The sequence below is a fragment of the Ambystoma mexicanum genome, chromosome 8 (assembly GCF_040938575.1).
Source record: "Ambystoma mexicanum isolate Mex_15411 chromosome 8, UKY_AmexF1_1, whole genome shotgun sequence".
Classification (NCBI taxonomy): Eukaryota; Metazoa; Chordata; class Amphibia; order Caudata; family Ambystomatidae; genus Ambystoma; species Ambystoma mexicanum.
The window spans coordinates 620,907,105-620,928,268 of record NC_090929.1 but is presented as its reverse complement, the minus strand read 5'-3'; the positions used below and the strand labels follow the sequence as shown (position 1 = coordinate 620,928,268).

Here is a 21,164-nt window from a genome sequence, read left to right as displayed (position 1 = left end):
CCCCAGAATAGCCACGCTGGAGTGCCTGAAAGATGGCAGAATTTGTACTTTTTCAAACGGTACCTTGCACACACAAATGCAAACACCTTCCAACCCCTCCTCTCGTTTCCATGTTGCTGTCTTTTACCATGTTGCGGTTTCTGTTGAATCCTGTTTCTTGCCATGTTATGTACATTTCGCTTTTTTGCTTTCTCTTAAAATTGCTTTCCCCTTCATTTACTTTTTACATTGATGTTGCTGTCAGTTCTTCTGTCTAACTGCAACCTCTCATTTAGTCATTACCTTTCATTGCCATCCATAAGTCTGCCACTACATCTGTTACTGCATCAATTTGTGGATCTTTATTGCTGCATTTATTTCTCTGCTGACACTTGACTTAAACATTCCTCTTCTATCAGCTGCTGCCGAATGAGGAAGGATTTCATATTATGAAACTTCCACCACTATAACTTTGTGTCCAGTACATATGACCATTACTGCTTTACATGTCTTCTAGAGGTTTACTAGCGCATCTTTTTATGGGCATTTCCAGACAGTTAATGTCGGGTATGTGTGCGACACCAGTTGAATTGGAAAGCCAAAAGTAGCTCATAGTGTCAGTTGGTGTCAAGCAAACCAGGCGTTCCTTGGCCCTATCCAGGAGCAAAATAACTCTACACAACTTTCTAACCATAATGGAAAGGTTTACTTTCCTGTAATTTCATTTTCCCCATCTAAGACACTTTATTGCACTGTAGTATTTTGAAGCAGTTTGACTTGCCTTTTAATGTGTTGCCCGTTTTACTTAACGGTTAGTGAAGTTTATCACTTTCTTACATGAAGATTACATTGAATGAAAGTATAGTTTGTGGAATTTCTCTTGTTTTGGTATTAACCCTTTAAGTGCCTCACCAGTGCCAAGGACGAGATAGCTCGTCCTTGGCACTTAAGGGGTTAATGGAGAAAATGTTAGAAGGCTTTGCATGGTGAAATACTGAAATCACCAAAAAAGGCCTTGGCACTGGCGGGGGGCAGGGGGGACCCATGGCAGTTAAAGAAAAGTGTGCACTGTACCTGTTAACCATCTCGCTCCACTTCCCTGGTACTCATTTAAGTCAGACGTACCTGAAGACCCTTAATACATGACTTAAAGAAAATCATCCTAACTCTCGAACTGCATTATTTTTCACACCTCTTAATCGAAGGGCACATGTTGAAGGGTTGTTGTAAGTAGTAACACCTTCAATGCAGTTTATTATTGATCTAGTACCAGTGCATGCCATATCCATCTGCTCTATCTGTTTGCTCTAGAATGTTTGTCGCTGTAAATTTCCAATGGCCTTTGTTTACTGCTTTCTGTACTGTTCTTGTTCTGAAATGCTTCAAATCCTCTTTTCTTTGCTACTGCAGTATCCCCATGCTGTTGGGAAGAACACCCTACTGATTGCTGGGCTCCAAGCCAGAAATAACGCCAGAGTGGTCTTCAGTGGCTCCCTGGATTTCTTCAGTGATGCCTTCTTCAACTCTGCTGTACAGAAAGCTGTGCCGGATTCTGTGAGGTGTGCATCTGACTGTTTGATCATAGGTCGTTGACCACTTCTGTTGGAATCTTTGAAACACTATTAGGAGTCTGAATTTGCTTCACATTTGAGACTGGTGTACCTGGATGATCACTATTGGCTAGTGGTGTTTGTAGTGCCATGGAAATACTAGACAGGTTGTGTACCAGCACATTTTTGTTCTGATGGTTGTAGCCAAGCACAGCTTGTTTCCTGCATCTCTATCTCTATTGCTTTTGTTTAGGTTTCAACTCTTCCCTGTTTGCATAGGTTGATTTGTGGCAACCAGGTTCACTTTGTAGTGTGACTGAATAAATAATCTACTATAGCAAGGTAGCAACTGCTGAGCTGTTCAGTGTTTTGCCAGTTTAATTGGCCCGTTGAGCTGCTAATGTGGCTGTATTTCTGGTTTAATTCTTTTGCAGGGGTGTTCTTTTTGTATTGCTAGATTTATTGCGAAGAGGTTTCTGAATTGAATTCGAGCAGGCTTTTGATTCAATTGTCCAAAAAGAAGGTTGTGAGCTCTATTATCTGTGTTCTGGAGCCTTCTTTTTGGACAACTTTTGGCAGTTAACGTTCCAGGATGATGCAGCAAGCTTTGTTCAGTTTCTTCTGGATGTCTTTCCCAGTGGTCGACTGTCTTTAATCCAAAACCCTCGCCTTTTAATCCAGTTTTCCCCATTCACCCACAGCCTAGCGGTCATTGAAACAGCAGGGTGGCTGTCCTGCAAGGGGGAGCCAGCCAATCAGGACTGAGTGCATTCAGGCATTCCTAAAGACAAAGGACAGGAGTTCAGGAATCTCCCTCACTTCCTGCCCTTCCAGACATTGGAGCCAGAGGCGGGCGTCAGTACTGAAGCCTGCCAAAGGCAAAACGAACAAAAGGCTCAGAGTAAAACAGAAAATGGCAAAAAAAGAACTTGGGCCATTTTTTGACAAAATTGTCACCCATGGGTGCTACACTGCAGCTGAGGATTCAGCCTGCGGTAGAAACGCACAATGGTAGGAAAATTAAACCACTCCCACCAGCCATTTAAAGTAGTGAGGGTAACATACTAAATGTTACATGAGTAGGTAGGATAAGGGGCTACTAAGTAACCCCTCCTGCGCCCCCGTCCCCCAGCACTCCACATTAGATGGGGTGTGCTGGATCTCCAAAGCCAAAGTGAAAAGGTAGGCAAAGTCAATTTACTATTCTTGAACTGTAGTTCACACAAGAAAAGGTATTTAATCCTTACTCTGCCTTTCCTCTGCTTCCCCCAGAAGCTCATGGTATCCCGAGCTCAGGTTCTCTCTAGGTTGGACTATTGTAACAGCCTCTTTCTAAATCTACATGCCTCTACTCTCCGCCCTCTGCAACTCACCCAGAACAGGACTGTGAGACTTGTCCTTGGCCTTGAGCCCTGGGATCGTATCTCTCCAGCTCTGAAATCTCTCCATTGGCTCCCAGTGGATGCAAGGATTATACAAAACCCTCTGCATTGTTCACAAGGCTTTCTGGGGCCTGGGTCAAAAATACCTTCAACTATCCCTCCGCAAATACCTCCCCTCTACAGCTCTTGGCTCATCTACCGCCAACTCCCTCAGGGCAGTCGTTTTTCAAAGAAATGAGCTGTGGCTAGGTCTGTCTTCGGCTGGGGCCTACCTCTGGAACAGCCTCCCTGCCACTCTAAAACTTGAGGAGAACTATCTCCGGTTCCAGAAGCACCTCAAGACATTCCTCTTTTCTTCTGCCTTCGCTCCCCCTCTCCCCTGCTGATCTGTTCTCTTGGCCCCGTGCACCTGACCACCCTCTGTCCTCCGGGTCCATGTACCTGCTCACCCTGCCACCCTCCCGCACTGCCTCCGGGCCACCCCTTGCACTGGGGACTGTATCTGTACCCAAACAGCCCCCCCTTTTTCTTCCTGCACTTATCAGACCTACCCTGTCTGCTACCTTAAACCTAGCACTTGCAAATTGCTGGCTGCACTACCATTGTTGCCTTTATTGTTTCACCTCTGCTTTGCACTTTCCACTCCTCCCCCCACCCCCCCCCTCTCCCATGCACTTGCGCGTTCTCACTGGGCCTAGTAAGATCGCTGGCTTTGATCGGCCCTGTTCCCCTCCCTTGCCTTGTCATGCTCTGAAACACTTGTGAACGAGCGCGATAGAAATAAAATCTCAATATCAGAATTCTAAAGGATGCTGAAGGTGCTGTGTGTCACCGTACAGAAAGTAGATGCCTGTGGAGTTTGTCGGACTCCAAAAACAAAGGAGAAACATGATCCAAATCGGGTCAAAACACATGGGAGAGTGAGAAAAGGGCTCACTCCACGGAAACAAAGTCCAGCAAAACTATTTGTTTTACTCCCCATGAATAGGTGTAACCTATACTAAATGTTTATACGGTTTGACTTCCCTAGAATTACTGTTAGGTATTCTAAATAAGGTGTTATGGTGTGTGCCTTCAAGCATAGTGTTTTTATAAATGTGTTTGTCTGACCAGTACTTACCCAAAGACTTAATTTGGCCTAATTGTATTCATAAGAAAACTTTGTTTATGCTTAAGGTTGTAAATGTTGCTATTGAATCCTTGGTGTACTACAGGTTTAGTGTACTACAACCCTCTCTCCCTCAGCCGGTCAAGTGGCACAGCGAGTAGAGCGCTCGCTTTGACATCAGTGCAGATCCTGCTAACGCAGGTTCGAATCCTGGCAGGGCCAAACTCAGCCATTCATCCTTCCGAGGTCGATAAATGAGCACCACACACCGTGGGTAATAAGTAGCGCTCAGATACCTGAGGGTTAGTAGCGCTATATAAATGCAAAATTATCATTCCCTCCTAAGATGAGCCTGGCTGCTCTGTTTCTGCTACCGTATACTCGGGTGGTACAGCCTTATACTTGGAGTGGAATCTTGTACCGTCTCAGTTGAATGGTTTTGCAAAGCCCTTAGGACTTCAGAAAAACTGTCCTAACAGTTGGGCTTTGTTAGGCAGAATTGCATGCTGTACCCTCTGGGACCACCACACACAATTAGGACTACAGGTGTAAGCCAAACCAACCTTTAAGTCTGTACCACACTGTTTTCGGTCAAACATTCTGAAGAGACATCAGCATTTTGGTGATTACACCCTGACCTGTGTTCAATGGTAAAATCAAACCCCTGGAGGCTGATTGACCATCGTAACAATTTAGGATTTCTCCCCCTTCATCTGCATTAACCATCTCAAGGGTTGGTGGTTAGCCTGAATCACAAAAGTAGATCCATACAAGTATGGTCTAAACTTCTTCAGTGACCATGCAATAGCAAAACATACTCTTTCAATGGTTGCCCACCTTGTTTCTGGTTCCTTCAGCTTTCTGCTGATGAGGCAGATGGGGTGCTCTCTACCTTTCTCATCCAGCTGACTCAAAACTGCACCTATACCTGTATTGGAAGCATCTATTTGCACAATTAAGGTTTGGCTGTAGTCAGGAGCTCTTAGGACTGGAGCTTGACAAAGGGCTTTCTTAAGTCCTTCAAATGTCTTGTTGCATTCCTCATTCCAACTGACATTTTTAGGAAATTTTCGCTAAGAGACTACATTCAAGGGAGAAGCTATGGACCCATAGTTCTCAATGATGTTCCTATAATAACCACTGAGGACTAGGAAGGCTCTCACTTGGGTTTGAGTAGTAGGGATGGCCCATTCTTGTACAGCTTGTACTTTGCTAGGCAATGGCCTTATTTCACCTCCTACTACTTCATGTCGAAGGTAGACCTCTTTGCTCTGACCAATTTGACATTTACTTGCCTTTATGGTCAGATGGGCCTGCTCAAGAGCTTGCAAAAAATATCCAAGTGGTCAATGTGTTTTTTCCAAGTAGAACAATGCAATGTCCTACAATTATGCCATGCAGAAGTCCTCCATCCCATTCAGAACTTGATTAACCATCCTTTGGAATGTTGCAGGTGCATTCTTTAATCCAAAAGGCATTACCTTAAACTGGTAGAGGTCTGCTGGGGTTGAAAATGCAGTTTTCTCCTTGGCATGGTCTCGGGCTGTTTGCCAATAGCCTGACGTTATGTCAAATGTACAGAGGTACTTGGCTGAACCAAGTTTGTCCACCGGATCATCTGTCCTAGGTAAAGGATGGGCATCCGTCTTTGTGACTACATTTAGAGCTCTATAGTCCACACAGAATCAACTTTTTGGATCCTGCCTTTGGTACTAGCACAACTGGACTAGACCATGGGCAGTAGAGGGTTCTATTACCTTGAGATCAAGCATCTTGTTGACCTTCCTTTATGTGGATTCTGACATTGTGTAACCTCTGCTTTTAACCTGTGAACGGTCACCAGGGAGAATATTATGCTGGCCCCAAGGGGTCAAGCCTTCTGATGGTGAAAACAGGGAGGTAAACAGATTTAACAGAAACGTGCACTCCTCCTGTTCTAGTGTCAGATTAGAAGATATTAACTCCTATTTTCTCATCTAAAGGTTGTCCCCTGAGGTGATAAGGTAGAGGTTCACTCTCCTTCTCCTCTTGTGCTGACGCTAGAAGCAAAGCTCCCACTTCTGGTCTTGTGACATAAGCTTTTAGACAGTTGGTGTGAGACCCTGGGGGCCTCCTTAGGCCTGCCTAAGTCCACCAGATAGCTGTCCTCAAAGTTTTCCCACTACCTTGAAGGGTCCTATCCATTTGTCCTGTAAGGTCCAAACCTTTTAGGAACCATAACTAAAACTTGCTGGTCTTGAGTAAATAACCATGTTGGCCTTCTGGTCATGCCAATGCTTCACCAGAGTCTGACCTGCTTTAAAGTTATCAGATGCTTCTGTCATGTGTCATTCTCCAGAGACATAACACATAGTCAGTTACTCTCACTGGCTTGGGGAAGGAGCACTCTCCAACCTCTCCTTAGGGCCAATGGACCTCTAACTGGATGACTGTAGAGAAGCTCAAAGGGACTAAATCCAACGCCCTCTTGAGGGACTTCTCTATAAGCAAATAGAAGGCATGGCAGTAGAAGGTCCCACTTTCTTCTAAGAGGTTCCTCTAAGGAACCTAGCATGCTCTTCATAGTACGGTTAAACCTCTCTACCAATCCATTTGTCTGTGGATGGTAGGCAGTTGAGAACTTGTAATTCACTCCAGTTTTCTCACATGGCCTGCATGTAGTTGGACATAATTGGGTCCCCTGTCAGATAACCTCCTTAGGAAAACCTACTCTGGTAAAAAATACCAATCGGGGCCTTAGCAACAGCCTGAGCTGTAACAGTTCTCATAGGTATAGCTTCAGGATACCTAGTAGCATAGTAAGAGGTTGGAGGGTCTAAGGGACCAACAATGTCGATTCCTACCCTCTCAAAAGGGACTCCCACCACTGGGAGAGGCACTAAAGGTGCCACATTCTTGGCTCCACTCTTGCCTGAGATCTGACAACTGTGACATCTCCTACAGAATTTATCTACATCAGACCCCAACTTAGGCCAGTAGAAATGTAGAGAAAGCCTCTCCTTGGTCTTCTTGAAGCTCAAGTGACCAGCCAAAGGAATCTCATGGGCTAACTGTAGGAACTGGGGTCTTGTCTCTAGAGGCACTACAAGTCTTCTGTAGTCCACTGGGATAGACTCAGTTGGTTCACTGTAGAAGAGGCCATCTTCCCAGTGCAACCTATGCTTCCCTTGCCCGTCCAGCTGGGAAGCTGCTTGTTGGCGAAGACCCTCAAGAGTAGGACACTCTGGACTCTGCGGAAGTCTGCCCTACAGGGGCCACCTTCTGCCAGTAAAGACTGCAGCTCAGGGTGGTCTTTAGGATCCAGATCTCCAACAGGGGTCTGGTCTTCTTCCAGCTCTGAATCTTCAGCAGCTGATTCAACCTTTCCTTGTTGTGCCTCACACTCGGCCTCAGCTGGTGGAGCAGTCACGGGTGTGACCTTGGACAGTTCTCTCGGATGTCCTTGTTGGTTGCACAGGAGTGCTTTCTGACTTTTTCCTTGAGATCTTGGGATTCCCCTTTGTCTCATTATTCCTTGAAATAGCAGTTAGTAGCTCCTGTCGGTTGGGTGTTATTTGTCTGTAAAAGCCTCTGGAGAGCCATTTAAGGTACTCTCCCTGGCCCTCCTTGTCTGCTCCTGTTTCCTTTTGCTGGGGGTGCTTGATACAACTCAGTGTTTAAGTCATTCCCCAACAGGACTCCCCCAGGCACCTCAGTCTGCACACTAACATGTATCTTGACAGTCATTTTGTTGCACTGGATGAGAGCTGGTAGTCTAGGAAGCATTTGGACAGGACCCCCAGCAAGCTTAGTGAAGCCTTTGGGTGCCTTAGCAACATCCTCAGCCTTGAAAAAAGATCCCTCCACTACTGTAATGCTGGCCCCAGTGCCTCTAATGGCAGGGGGTTCCTCACCATTTAAAAGTACACTGTCCTTGTAATATACTTTTGTGTTGTCTGGAATTGAATTGGACATCTAAATTCTGCTGTTCCCACAGACCCAGGGACACAAACACTGGCAGCGACTACAAATGGGGGTCTTCAGCCAGTACTCAAAAGTCTCCAATTGCTGAATGTATTTCTCCCTCTGGGGAGAAGGCTAAGGAGACAGTGTTTATCCCTGAAGGTTTACCCTTACATCTGGGATCCCCTTTCACATGGTCAGTAGACCCACAAGCATAACATTTTCCAAATGTTTTGACAAATGAGGGTTTCTGCTGACGTGGTTTGGCACCAGAGGTTTCACTAGCCTTATTAGGTTTCCCTTGTGGTTTAACCTTATGTTTGGGGCCCTCTTTTGGATTGGAGGTATTAGAATTCTCTTTGTCATCTTTCTTGTACTGTTTCCCCTCATCCTTTTTGAGTTGCCCCAGAATCCTTGAGTAGCCCTGTTGGCAACCCACAAGTCAGCAGCCTTTGCTAACTTTGGATCAATTTCCAGAGTCATCCAAGTGCTGTCTCAGCTCAGGAGAGCAGGCATCAAAAATCGATTTCTCATTCCTTCAAAAGTGTTAACTCTGTAACCCTTTACCCAACCATTGAAGTTTTTCAAACATTCACACACCCAGGTAGCCCAAGGGGTACCATCATGCTTTTTGAGGGTCCTAAACCTCTTAAGGTACTTGGAAGGAGTTTTCCCAAATCTAACTATTAAAGCAAGCTTCACATTTTCATACTCCAATCTTTCAAGTTCCCCCACCTCCATAACGGCATCAGTTGCATCCTGGGGAGCCTAGACAAAAGCCAAGGAATCAACTGATTCCCTGTGAAACCCTGAATCCCATAGTTCTATTCAAAAGCAGCCAACCAATATAAAATATCAAGTCTCACTTCATACATATTCACAGCTTCTTTAGGCATGCAAGGCCTCTTGAGACTGGAAGACCTAGCAGACTCTGGGAGAGAACCATTTTCAAGAGACAATTTCTTAATTTCAAGTTCGATTCATTTCCATGAACCTGAATTCTTGATGTTTGCTTTGTTTAATCTTTTCAAGAGACCCATTCTGGACTTGGTACTGGACCTGGTAGGGTCCCTGTAGTTCTAGCTTGAGGACCTAAAGCAAGTAGAGGTGCAGTGGAGCTCACATCCTGAGACCCCTGACTCTTCTAACTCATCAATAACATTAGAGCTTGACTCTGAATCATTATCATCCTCATCAACATTTGCTGAGGGGGGTAGGGGTTATAGCTGTACAATTTCTCAATCAATTCATTTTTCTTGCCTTTAACAGAGCGAGACCATACTTTACACATTTCAGTTGATCTAATGTTAGAATGATCAGGGCTTCCTGTTTGAAGTTATCCATATATGGCATTATAAAACAATTGATTTTCTAGTGGTGCTTAGCCTTGTGAAGGTTATTTGAACAAAAGAGCAGCAGCACTCTCAATGTAACAACTATACTTTATCCTCACTGCTTGCCACCTGTGTTAGGCAGAATTGCATGCAGTACCCTCTGGGACCACCACACACAATTAGGACAACAGGTGTAAGCTAAACCAACCTTTGGTAGAAGTCTGTACCACACAGTTTTTGGTAGCGAGCTGATCAGCCAGGCTTATCTCAAGAGTGAATGTGAGCAGTAAAAGAAGTTAGAGGACTTACAATCACAGTGGTTCAAGTAGACACTTATACTCTTGTTTCTTGGTAAAAACACTTATTAATTTATTAGTCATTTAGAAAACATTTCACTAGAAGGAGGCAACTTAATATTATAAACCAATACACTTCAATACAAAACTTTTAGACAGTTTGAGCTCCCCTGAAATAGGAGCCAAATAGCAGTTCAGTTACTTAGAAGTGAGCAGAAAGGGACAAGGTAAGTTGAATAGATCACATATACTTGTTAAACAGTGCAATAGGCCTAGGCCAAAGTCAATGGGCTAGTGTTCAGGATAGGAAAGAGCAGTTCTGGTATCAAACGGTAAAGTCTTTGTTAAAGTTCTCAGAAGTAGTTTAGGCGAAAAAGAATCCTTTGTTGGGTAACGAGCCGATTAGACCTGCAAGTTGAAAGTTTCACAAACTTTCCCTGCGTGGCGTTCTCTCAATCGGGTTGGCACAGTACCTTAAGTATGAAGAAACATGCAGCTGAAGTCGTTGGTTCCTGCAGACCTCACTGTTCTGAGCCTCAGTCGTGGGGACAAGAGGGAGGCCGTCGGACTCCTGTACGGGATCGTCGGAAAACGCATACAAAATGGAGTCACTTCAGTTCAAGTAGCTGTTCTTCAAGCACACAAGCTGGTGTCCTTCCCTCTGGTTAATCCTAACAAGCTTCGAGAATGGTATTCAGGTGGCTTACGAGTTGATTGATCCCACCAACTCAAAGCAAGAAGTAGTCCTTAAAGAGGCTCACACTCTTGCCAGGTAAGAAAATCAAGTCCTCAAAATCCAGCAAAGTTGCTTGGGGTCTCTAAGGTGAAGGGAATTGGCACATTTATGAGAATTCTCCTTAACGGGCTTCCCTTTGTAATTAATTTCTCTTCAGCGTACTGGGGTAAAGTAGGATCCCATTGCCTTTACAATTTATATAGTGAGCCAGCACACCACACCTTATGTGGAGTGCTGGGGAAATGCACTGTATCCCCTTTCTTAGCCGTTATCGGTTGTTACAAAATTGCAAGTTCTCTTAAATGGGTGGTGGCAGTCAAACAACTTTTAGTAATTTATTACTTGCAGGGTGTAAAATCAGCCGTGGTAATGCACTGGAGGGCCACCATTCTCAAGGTTGTCTAGTACAATTATTATTTATTGAACCATCCGTTTTAAAATAAATTTTCTTTAGAAAAGGCAACAATAAAATATACTTACTCAGATTTAACTAGATACCCTTTTGGGGTGGCACACAGACACTTCCTAAGCCCTGATGTGACTTCAATTGCTAGGACACTGTGGACATTGATCCACCAATTTTTGGCACTTAAATGCAATACTGAGCTTGTGGAAAAGGAAAAAGGTTAGGGAAGGAAACAAAGGTTAACAGGTTCTCTGAACAGGTAAGTACTTTACAATCCCCAATGAAGTATAGGTTAACCCTTTCCCAGCAATGCACGTAATTTATGTACCACCTATGAGGGACAGTTGAACACTAAGTCAAATGGTCAGAGTCTACAGGGAGCCAGGACAGCCAATGTCAATTGAACAAAGTCCAGGAGAGCTGAGGCACTTCTTGTAGATGGCACAAAAGTCTTGCCCAATGTTATATAGAGTTTGTAGAAAAGAATCACTGTTGGGCCACAAGCTGTAAGACTTGTGAAAGCAAAGCTGCAAGCAACTCTGCAGAAAAAGCAGCTACTGTATGTCTCGAGGGAGACAGATGAGCTACAACCCAAAAAGGTAAGTACCCCTTTAGTTAAGACAGTATCTCAGGTTGGAAGAAGAGTTTTCAGCTGGCTTCTGTTCCTGTTGCAGTCCTACAGATGCTGTGTTCCTGGGCCTCAGTCGTGGGGACAAGAGAGGACGTCTGGGGACTCATGCACTGCGTTTTGAAGGTCGGCGGCAGCAAAGGGCTCTTTCCAAATCAGCGGTCCATAGCACTACCGCGGTTCTTGGACACCTTATGGACTCCTCTTGCTTCTGGGGTCCAGCACTCTGTTGAGGTGGCTCATGCTTGGGTCGTCCTGCTTAGGGAGGGCCCTTGGGATCTTCCTGGAGCTCGGGTCCGGCTTAAAGACGATGCACTTGTTTCTGGCCCCTGGCACTCGATTCCTGCAGCAGCAAGAAAGTACAGCCAGCAGGAAGCTGGGTGTTCCAGGCAAGTTTGTATTTGGGTCGGTTGGTCCCACCAATGCAAGGGAAGAAGTCCATTACAGTCTTCTCTAGTCGATAACAAAATTTGGAGCTTCACCGGGCAAACCAACGGTCCAGGAGGGTGCAGCAGGCTTCTCCTCCAGTTTCTTCTTTGGATTCTTTGTCCAGTGGCCGACTCTGCCTTCTGTCCAAAAGACCTCGCCTTTTATGCAGGTTTTTCCCATTCATTTGCAGCTTAGCTGTCACTCTCACAGCAGGGTGGCTGTCCTGCAAGGACATTCAGATGGCCAATCATCTTTGGGTGCATTCCTGTAACCAAGCAGACTAAGCAAAGGAAGTTTCGGGGACCTCCCTCGCTTCCTGCCCTTCCAGACACTCTGCAGCCAGAGGCAGGTTTCAGCACTGAAGCCCGCCAAAGACCAAACAAAGGGGTCAAACCTGGTGTGGCGCTCCGAGTAAAACTCGGACATCAAAACAAGAAATGGCTGAAAAAGAAGACTGGGCCATTTTGACAAAATGGGCACCCATGGGTGCAATACTGCAGCTGAGGATTTAGCCTGCGTTTAAAAACGCACAATTGTAGGAAAATTAAACTGCCACCAGCCATTAATTGTAGTGAGAGTAACATAAAAATGTTACATGAGAAAGTAGACAAAGGGGCTACTAAGTAACCCCCAGCACTCCCCATAAGCTGGTGTGTGCTGGGTCTACAAAGAGAAAAGGGTAAGTAAAGTTCACTTTACTACTCTTGGAAACAATAGTTTATCCACCTTAAGAGGCATTCAAAGGACTTCTGTGACACTGCACTGAAGGTGCTGTGTGTCACAGTACAAAAGGTGATGCCTATGGAGTTTGTCAGACTCCAAAATCATAGAAACACATCAGTCCAAATCAAAAATAAATGAGTGAAAAAAGCCTCACTCTCACCAGGATAAAAATGAAAAGTCCTAAAGTCCAGCTAAAGAGCTAGGGGTCTCCAAGGCTGAAGGGAATTTGCACAGAAATGAGAATTCTCCCTAACAGACAGCCAGACCACCCCTTTCTGTAAACTGCAGGGAGAGTTTGCAGAAGTTGTACTGTAGTTCCTGATAAATGCTCAGATCCTGGAAGATGCTAAAAAGTCGGTCACTGGAACCGGATCTAAAGAGGAAGACTAAAACGTCGGCTGTAACCATTTCCAGTGGCCGGAGAGCCTGTTGTGTAACCAGAGCCTGATGTAGCCCTTCCTGCCAAGCGACCTGGTGGTCCCGAAGACTCCTACCCAGAGGCTGGTGAGATCCACTAGTCTCAAGAAGACCTGCAAAACGAGCCATGCCTCAACGTGATGTGACCTGTCTGGGCTGCAAAACGCCAATACCCGGGGACCTTGATCCTGAGTGCACTGCATGGTCTTCCGAATCAGATTTCATCTGAAAGTTTGGTGTACTCCCGCTGGACCTCCAGATACATGATTAAAATTCCTGAAGTCCCCTCACCAGAGTGCAGGAGCAAGCGAGCGATATTTATTCATTTGGCTCCTGTAAAAGGGTTCCTAATCCAGAGCTCCGAGAAGCTGATAATCCTTTGTTGGAAGCCTACGCCATTGATGACTGCTGCTGGGTTTCCTCCAGTGTCACCTTCAGTCTACAGACCAAGAACCGCATCCTGTGCTTCTGCATCCTAAAGGCATCCACCCAAAAGCTCTTCTTTTCTTCTAAGGTACTGTGTTGACATGGGTAATACTTGCCTTAATTCTGGTGTGCATCCTGTGAGTGTGGGTGGGTGCTTCGTGTGGTTGGGAGCTTGCCCATACCATTTGCCCCGGCCTAATGCTGGAACACACATGGGGAGCCTTCTTGGGGAGCCTTCTGTGAAGTCCCTAACCACTTTTCAACTAACTCTAAAGTGATTCTTACTTGCCTGAAGAGGAATCCTCTGTAACTGACTTTCCTGCAACTGAACCCTATCCTGACCTGCCTACAGTGGATTCCCAGGCCGCTAGGGTCCCTCTTCTGCCACTGAACTCATGCTGTAGACTAGGGAAGGGCTTTGATGAGGCTTCTGTCTGGAAATTATAACAAGTGTAAAACTACTTGTGAATGAGCTAGTGTTGGAACTGCATTTCTGTGAAAGAATAAGTTAGTGTCTAAAAGTCAACACTCTGCTTTAAGTTGCTTGTTGCTCCTTTTAAAAAGTAAAGAAGTTAACTTAATAGCTTTGAATTGTTTCACATTTTAAAATAATTTTTGTTAGTGTTTTTTTTTTAAATCATTTCTAAAGTGAATGAGTGTAAAAGCTTACCAATAGTATTTACCCACCTTGAACGACCTTGTGTCTTTTGTAAATGTGTCATTAGGTTTTGCTTTCCCTGATCTGCTTTAGGGCAGTTCTAAAACAGTCTTGGAGTCGATACTTGTCTTCGAGTTGCTTGTAGCCCATCTTAAAAGTATATGGTTTTCTACTGACCTTGAATAGCTGATGCTCTTCTAAAGTTGTAACACTAGGTTGTGTTTCCTTGAATTGCCTCTGGGCACTGCTAAAGTTTCTCTAAGCACTTACTTCTCCTTGAGTAGCTTAAAGCCTCTAGGTAATTATAAGTTAAGTTACTCCCTCAGAACTGTGTTCTTAAAAGTAACATTGATGTGGTAACTTCCGTTTTTGATAGAAGAACGTTGCCTATCTTTCAGGATATCCTGCAAGTGTTGGTCTAATCAAGTGTTGCTATAATTGATATACTGTTTCTGGAGCTTGTGGATCTGCTTGGATCGCACGCGCTGCCTAGTGTGACATCTAGTGGAAGTCAGAGTATTCCAAAATGTGTTTTCGAAACTTAAACTGACATTGAAAAGGCGTGATTAGTAACACTATCCCTAGTGTGATGTGTACTGTACCCATGGTCCTTCACATGTCGCAGTCCCTCAGATTGCATTTGCGACCGACTTTGATGGCGGAAAAAAACAGAGTTCTCTTCTGGGCTGATGCCTTTGATTTACTAAAGTTATATTGGTAGAATGTCTTCCTTTCTTTTGTTTGCCTTGCTGCACGACTGCTCACCCAATCAATGGCTCCTGATGAACACCCACAGCGATTGATCGATGCCCATATGCGATCATACGGGCCTCTTTGGGCTTTGGCCCACTACAGTAGGGCGGGGGGGTGTTCTCTATACTGATTCTTTTTAGAGCATGTTTATCCTATTGGCCCCTTTCTTCTCTTTTGCCCAACTGCCCTATTTATACATAATGAACAAAACACCATTTAAATTTTGTCCCTCTGCAGTCGTAAATTTGTGGAAAGGCACCTTTTTCTCATGTATTTTAATGTGATTTCATTTTTTTTTAATAGTTTCTTTTGGTTGTGGAGTCGGACAAACTCCATAGAACATCTTTTACATTGTGTCACACAGCACCTTGAGTGCAGTGGCACATGGAAGTCTTTCAGATTTCCCCAAGGTTTAAATACCTTCTCTGGTAAAAACTACTGTTTCCCAGAGCAGTAAAGTGAAATTGACTTTACTTACATTTGTAACTTTCTAGACCCAGCACACATTATCTTACAATAGGGTGCTGGAGGGGTTACTTGGTATCCCATTTGTCTAGCTTCGCGTGTAAAGTTTTTATGATACCCTTTCCTCACTGAATGGCTGGTGGCAGTGGTTTACTTTTAACTACCATGGTGTGCATTTACCACGGGTTGCTTTCGCAGCTGCAGTAAAGCACCCAAGGTTGCCATTTTTGTCAATGTCCCAGGCCGCCCATTTCTTTGTGTAAAGGCCCTTGAGATTTACTCTGTGCGCCAAACCAGGCTTGGTCCCTTTGTTCACTTGCCTTTGGCGGGATTCACGAGTGTCTGGTGAGGGAGGTGCCTGAAACTCCGTGCTTAGTCTCCTAGGAGACCCAAATGCACTCTGTAGTGATTGGCCGGCTGACTGTCTAGCAAGGACAGCCACCCTGCTGGCTGACTGACAGGTAGGCTGGAATGAATGGGAGAGAACTGAATAAAAGGCAAGGCATTTGGCTTGGAAGGCAGTCGACCACTGGACGAAGGAACCGAAGAAGAACTTGAAGAGGACGCCTGCTGCAACTCATGGACCGTTGGTTTGCCCGGTGAAGCCCTGCTGCCTCGCTGAAACTCCAAATTCGTATTGACAGAGAAGCCCCTGCAAGGGCGACTTCTCCCTTTGAGTTGGTGGGACCAATCCACTCGAAAGTAAGACACCTGGACATTCTCTTGGAGCTGGTTACATTTCCAGAGAGTTGCTGCTGGAAACCGAAACGCCAGCGAGGGGCACACCAGATTGTGAGTTGCTTTTAAGCTGGCCAAGAGCTCCAGGAAAATCCGGACTCCCAGGAAGCAGGAAAGTCCATCTTGACAGCCAGAAACCGCAGTGTTAAGATTTGCGGTAGTCGCGTGGAGCTGGAACACTGATGTGCCACTTGTTTGAGAATTGCAGGTTGCGAGCGGTGACCGTCCCATTGCAGTGCAGGAGTCCCCAGAAGTCCTCCCTCTTGTCCCCACATCTGAGGCCCAGGAACAGTGAGATCTGCAGAGCTGAACAGGAGTCATCTGCTGCACTTTTTCTTCAATCCAAAGATACTGTAAAGTCTGAGAACTTGCATCTTATTGTAGAGTTGCTTGCATCTTCTACTACTCACAAGCCTAAACAGCTTGTGGCCCTACATTGTTTCTTCTTTTCTTCAAAGACTTCTAAAACATTGTGTAAAGACTTCTACTTACCTGCCAGAAGTTTTTCAGCCCATATAAACGTTTGCCCCTTGACTTTGGCTTATACTGAATGACTCTGCTTGGGGGAATCTGAGTGTTTGCCTGCTTAAGAATATTTGTGGTCTTTTTATTTTGTTCTAATAACCTTCTCCTTTGACCAAGTTCTGGAGTATTTTAAATGCAAAAAGGAAGATATTAATGTCCCCAGCACCCTAGCTGTTGAAGTCACCTGAGGGTGTAGGTTGTGACTGTGTGCCATCCCAAAGGGGTCTTTATTGATTTAGAAGCCAAGAGTGTGTAGTTTTGAAGTGTATTTGTGTGTTGCTTTTATAATGCTCCCTTCTGAAGGCGGTTTATTTTAACTGACTGATAAATTAATAATTGTTTTTAAGAAACCTTGTGTGTAAGTGTTTATTTGAATACTTGTCACTGTGAATCTCTATCTCCCCTACAGCTCATATTGGCCCCTCTTGAGATAAGCCTGGCTGCTCCACACGCTACCAACCTGTGTAGTAGAGACTTATACCACAGGTTGGGTTCCTATTGCCAGGAGGTCAGGGTGGTTGTAATGCACCTAAAGGGTACTGCATACAATCTTGCCTAACAGTGGGCAAGACAGCCTTGGTTTCCACATCTGCTCAAATTGGCGATGTGGGCCCTGATCATGGTCCCGTGCCTGTACAACATGTTCACACAACACAGTGGCATCTCTCCACCCATGCCCAGAATCAAGTTGGCAGCTTGGCTCCTGACGTCATAGTTTGGCTACTCAAACCTTTCACAAAGGTGTAAGGCTATCCTCGGAGGCACGAAAACCCAACACCAGGCACTGTTTTAATAAGTGGAAATGATTTGTGATATGGTGCACATTACAATCATTAAACCCATTAGAATGTTTTTCAGTTAATATTCTACACTACATGCTTAACTTACTCGACTCCGGCCTAGTATTCAGTTCTTTAAAGGTACATCTGGCAGCGCCATTGGTCTACACCACTTCACAGAGCAAGGTGTCCTGGTGGAAAGTCCCTGTCATCAAGGCATTCATGGAGAGGGTAAAGAGGTTATACCCTCCCCCAATATCCAACCCTCCCACCGGTTGGGATCTCAATGTTGTGCTCTCCAAGCTTGTGGGGCCACCCGTCGAGCCTATGCACAAGGCTAACCTAAAGCATTTTACCTATAAAACTGCATTCCTGGTAGCTATCACTGCCATTAGAAGAGTCGGTGAGCTACAGGCTTTATTGGCACAAGACCCCTTTTTCTTCATACACATGGACAAGGTTGTCCTCCGAACACATCCTAGGTTTTCACCGAAGTTCATTTCAAAGTTCCATGTAAACCAGTCCATAGAACTTCTCGCTTTCTTTCAGAATCCTTCAAACTCAGCAGAATGAAGTCTCCATAAACTTGATGTACAGAGGGCGGTCTTGTACTACATGAACAAAACCCCTAAGGAAAACAGACCAACTGTTTCCATAGCGCCTGGTAGAGAAGGTGATCACATATCAAAGGGCGCCATCTCCAGATGGATAGTCAAATGCATAAAACTCTGCTATTGCCTATCCAAAAAGGTTTTCCCTTTTACACCAAGGGAACACTCTACCAGAGGTACAGGGGCTACCTTAGCTTTCATTGCAAACGTCTCTCTAGACACCATATGCAAAGCTGCTACATGGAGTTTCACCCATATGTTCACACATTACTGCATTGACACACATTCTAAAGCGGAGTCGCAGGTGGGACAAGCGGCCCTAAAACATCTTTGCTGCTGTACCTTCTAACTTCCCACCTCATTCTCCAGATACTGCTTGCTAATCTATGCAGAGCATGTGATCTAGGCAAATCCACAAGCTCCAGAAGGAATAAATTACTTGCTGTAATCCTATTTCTGGTGATTGTCTGCTTAGATTCACGTGCCCACCCTTTCACCCCTACTGAAGTAGAAGGTGCATAGATGTTTTCTGGGTTCTGTTTCTGCTTTACAACATCTGTACTCGCGCTATACTCATGCAACCTCCTGTCCGAAACAAACCATCTGAGAGACATAGACGCGTGAAGGACCATGGGTACAGTGCATGTCACTCTAGGGATAGTATTACTAATCACGCTCTATCGACATTTGTTTTCGAGTTTCAAAAACAAATCTTTTAATACTAGACTTCCACTAGATGTCAAACTATGCAGAGCATGTGAATATAAGCAGATAGAAGCACCAGAAATTATTACGGTGAGTGTTGGCGAGAATTCTAATTTATCTGCTAATTCCCTTCAACCTTGGAGAACCCCAGCTCTTTTGCCAGACTTTAAGACTTTTAAATTTTTACCCTGGAGTGAGTGAGCCCTTTTTCTCACTCCCTCATGTGTCTTGACCTGCTTTTGAATTTTGTTGCATGTTGACACACAGCACCTTTAGTGCAGTGTCGGAGAAATCCTTTAGATTTCTCATTAGCTTTAAATACATTTTGTGTGAACTACTGTTCTCAAGAATAGTAAAGTGAAATTGACTTTACCTTTTCTCTTTGTGGGTCCAGGACAATCCATTTTATGTGGAGTGCTGGGGGGGTTACTTAGTAGCCCCTTATCCTACCTACTCATGTAACATTTTTTTATGTTTCCCCCACTACTTTAAATGGCTGGTGGCAGTGGCTTAATTTTCCTACCATTGTGCTTTTCTACCGCAGGCTGAATCCTCAGCTGCAATATAGCACCCATAGTGACCATTTTGTCAAAATGGCCCTGGTCTTCCTTTTTCACCATTTTCTGTTTGTGAGGTCTTTCTTACATTTTACTCTGTGCACCAAGCCAGGTTTGAGCCCTTTGTTCATTTTGACTTTGGCGGGCTTCAGTACTGAAACCCGCCTCAGGCTCCAGTGTGTCTGGAAGGTCAGGAAGTGATGGAGGTTCCCGAACTCCCCTGTCCTTTGTCTTTAGGAATGCACCCAGTCCTGATTGGCTGGCTGTCCTTTCAGGACACCCACCCTGCTGTTTGAGTGACAGCTTAGGCTGTGCATGAATGGGAGAAACCTACTTAAAAGGTGAGGGTTTTGGGACTAGAGGCAGTCGACCACTGGGAAGAACACCTGACGAATAAACCGTGAACGAAGCTTGCTGCATCTTCCTGGACCTTTTGAATTGCCCGGTAAAGTCCTGCTGCTATGCTGAAACTCCTTTTTCTGATCCACAAGAGAAGCTCCAGAAGGGACGACTTCTTCCCTTGAGTTAGTGGGACCAACCAACCCCGAGACAAACTCCACTGGATCCTCTTTCCTGACTGGCTGTACTTATTTTCTGCTGCAGGAACTGATTGCCAGGGGTCAAGAAATCTGTACGTCTGCAATCCGGCTCCAGGAGTCTCAAGGACCGATTCCCGCACACCCCCTGGAAGCAGGGTGACCAGAGCTCGAGTCCTCTCAGCAGAATGAAGGAGTGAAGGAAGCCCAACCAGTGTCCAAGATCTGCAGTGGTGGTGTTTACCGAGTGCTGAAACCACAAAGTGCAGCTGATCTGAAAAGAGCCTGTAGCTGCCGCCGACTTCAGAATTGCTGCCAAAGGAGTGCTCCAGACGCCCTCCCTCTTGTCCCCACAACTGAGGCCCAGGATCTGCATTGCTGCAACCAGACAGAAGCTAGCTGGACCACTCTTCTTCCAACCAAAGTTACTGTTCCTACTTGTGGTACTTACCTCAGTGTCCTTAGCTTTGCTCTTCTCAGTTGAGTTGATTTCAGCTCTACCCTTAACAAGTGTAACCGCTTTTGACTCTACAGTGATTTTTCTTCAACAAACTCTAACTTTGTGGAAGACTTTATCTAAGAAGTGCCTCAGGTCCATAGACTGCTTCAGTTGGCTTTGGCTGTCCTGGCTCCCTGCAGACTCGTCTAGTCCATTTGACTTTGATATTTACTGTCCCTCAGAGGTGATGATTTGGTTTTTAACGATTATTGCTGGGAAAGTTTTTTGTCTAGACTTCATTGGAAGATTTTAAGTGCTCACATGGTCTGAGAACCTGTTTAAACTTTTTCCTTCCCTTAACCTTTCCTTTCTACAAACCTCAGAATCTACAAAGTGTACTAGTGATATATAAATGCCATTATTGTCCTAGTTAGTGAAGCCATGTCAGGGTGTAGGTAGTGTGTAAAACGCATCTCTGAAGAGTATCGACTAGCTTTGTGTTGATTCTGGAAAATTATTTTAAAGTATATTTGATTGTTACCTATATTGCCCTTTTTAAAGAATGCTCATTTTAAAACTGATAATACATGACTATTTGTAACTAAAACCTTGAATGTAAGTGTTACATGGTTACTTGTATTTGCAAATTTCATTGCTAGAGCTCTACAGCTCACATTTACCCCTCTTGAGATAAGCCTGGCTGTGCAATCACAATACCAACGTGTGTAGTACAGGCCTATACCAAAAGGTGGGTTACCTAATACCAAGAGGACAAGTGTTGTCTCCCACAGGGTTACTACATCAATTCTTGCCTAAAAGTGACTAATGTATTACATATTATGACAAATGGGGTCTACTGCCATTGAATTACTTATTGTATTCTGAAAGTATATTTAACTTGGTTTTACTCCCCAAAAATAGCTTAAGGCCATTCTGTATGTTATAAGTTTGACTCGCCTTGTCTTCTGATTGTAATCTAAATAAGGTTATACTTTGGTTTTTAAACCATAAGTATTGAGTTGTGTTTGTAAACTTCATGAAC

At 44.7% G+C, this 21,164-nt stretch overlaps 1 protein-coding gene across 1 annotated transcript in view; it reads left to right on the top strand.

Annotated features, from left to right (window-relative positions):
- DDOST (dolichyl-diphosphooligosaccharide--protein glycosyltransferase non-catalytic subunit) overlaps positions 1–21,164 on the top strand; it is a 320,262-nt gene that overhangs the window by 155,712 nt on the left and 143,386 nt on the right. Inside the window, exon 7 of the mRNA XM_069610325.1 lies at positions 1,390–1,538. Within this exon, the coding sequence (XP_069466426.1) occupies positions 1,390–1,538 (149 nt within the window). The remainder of the gene's footprint in view (positions 1–1,389; positions 1,539–21,164) is intronic.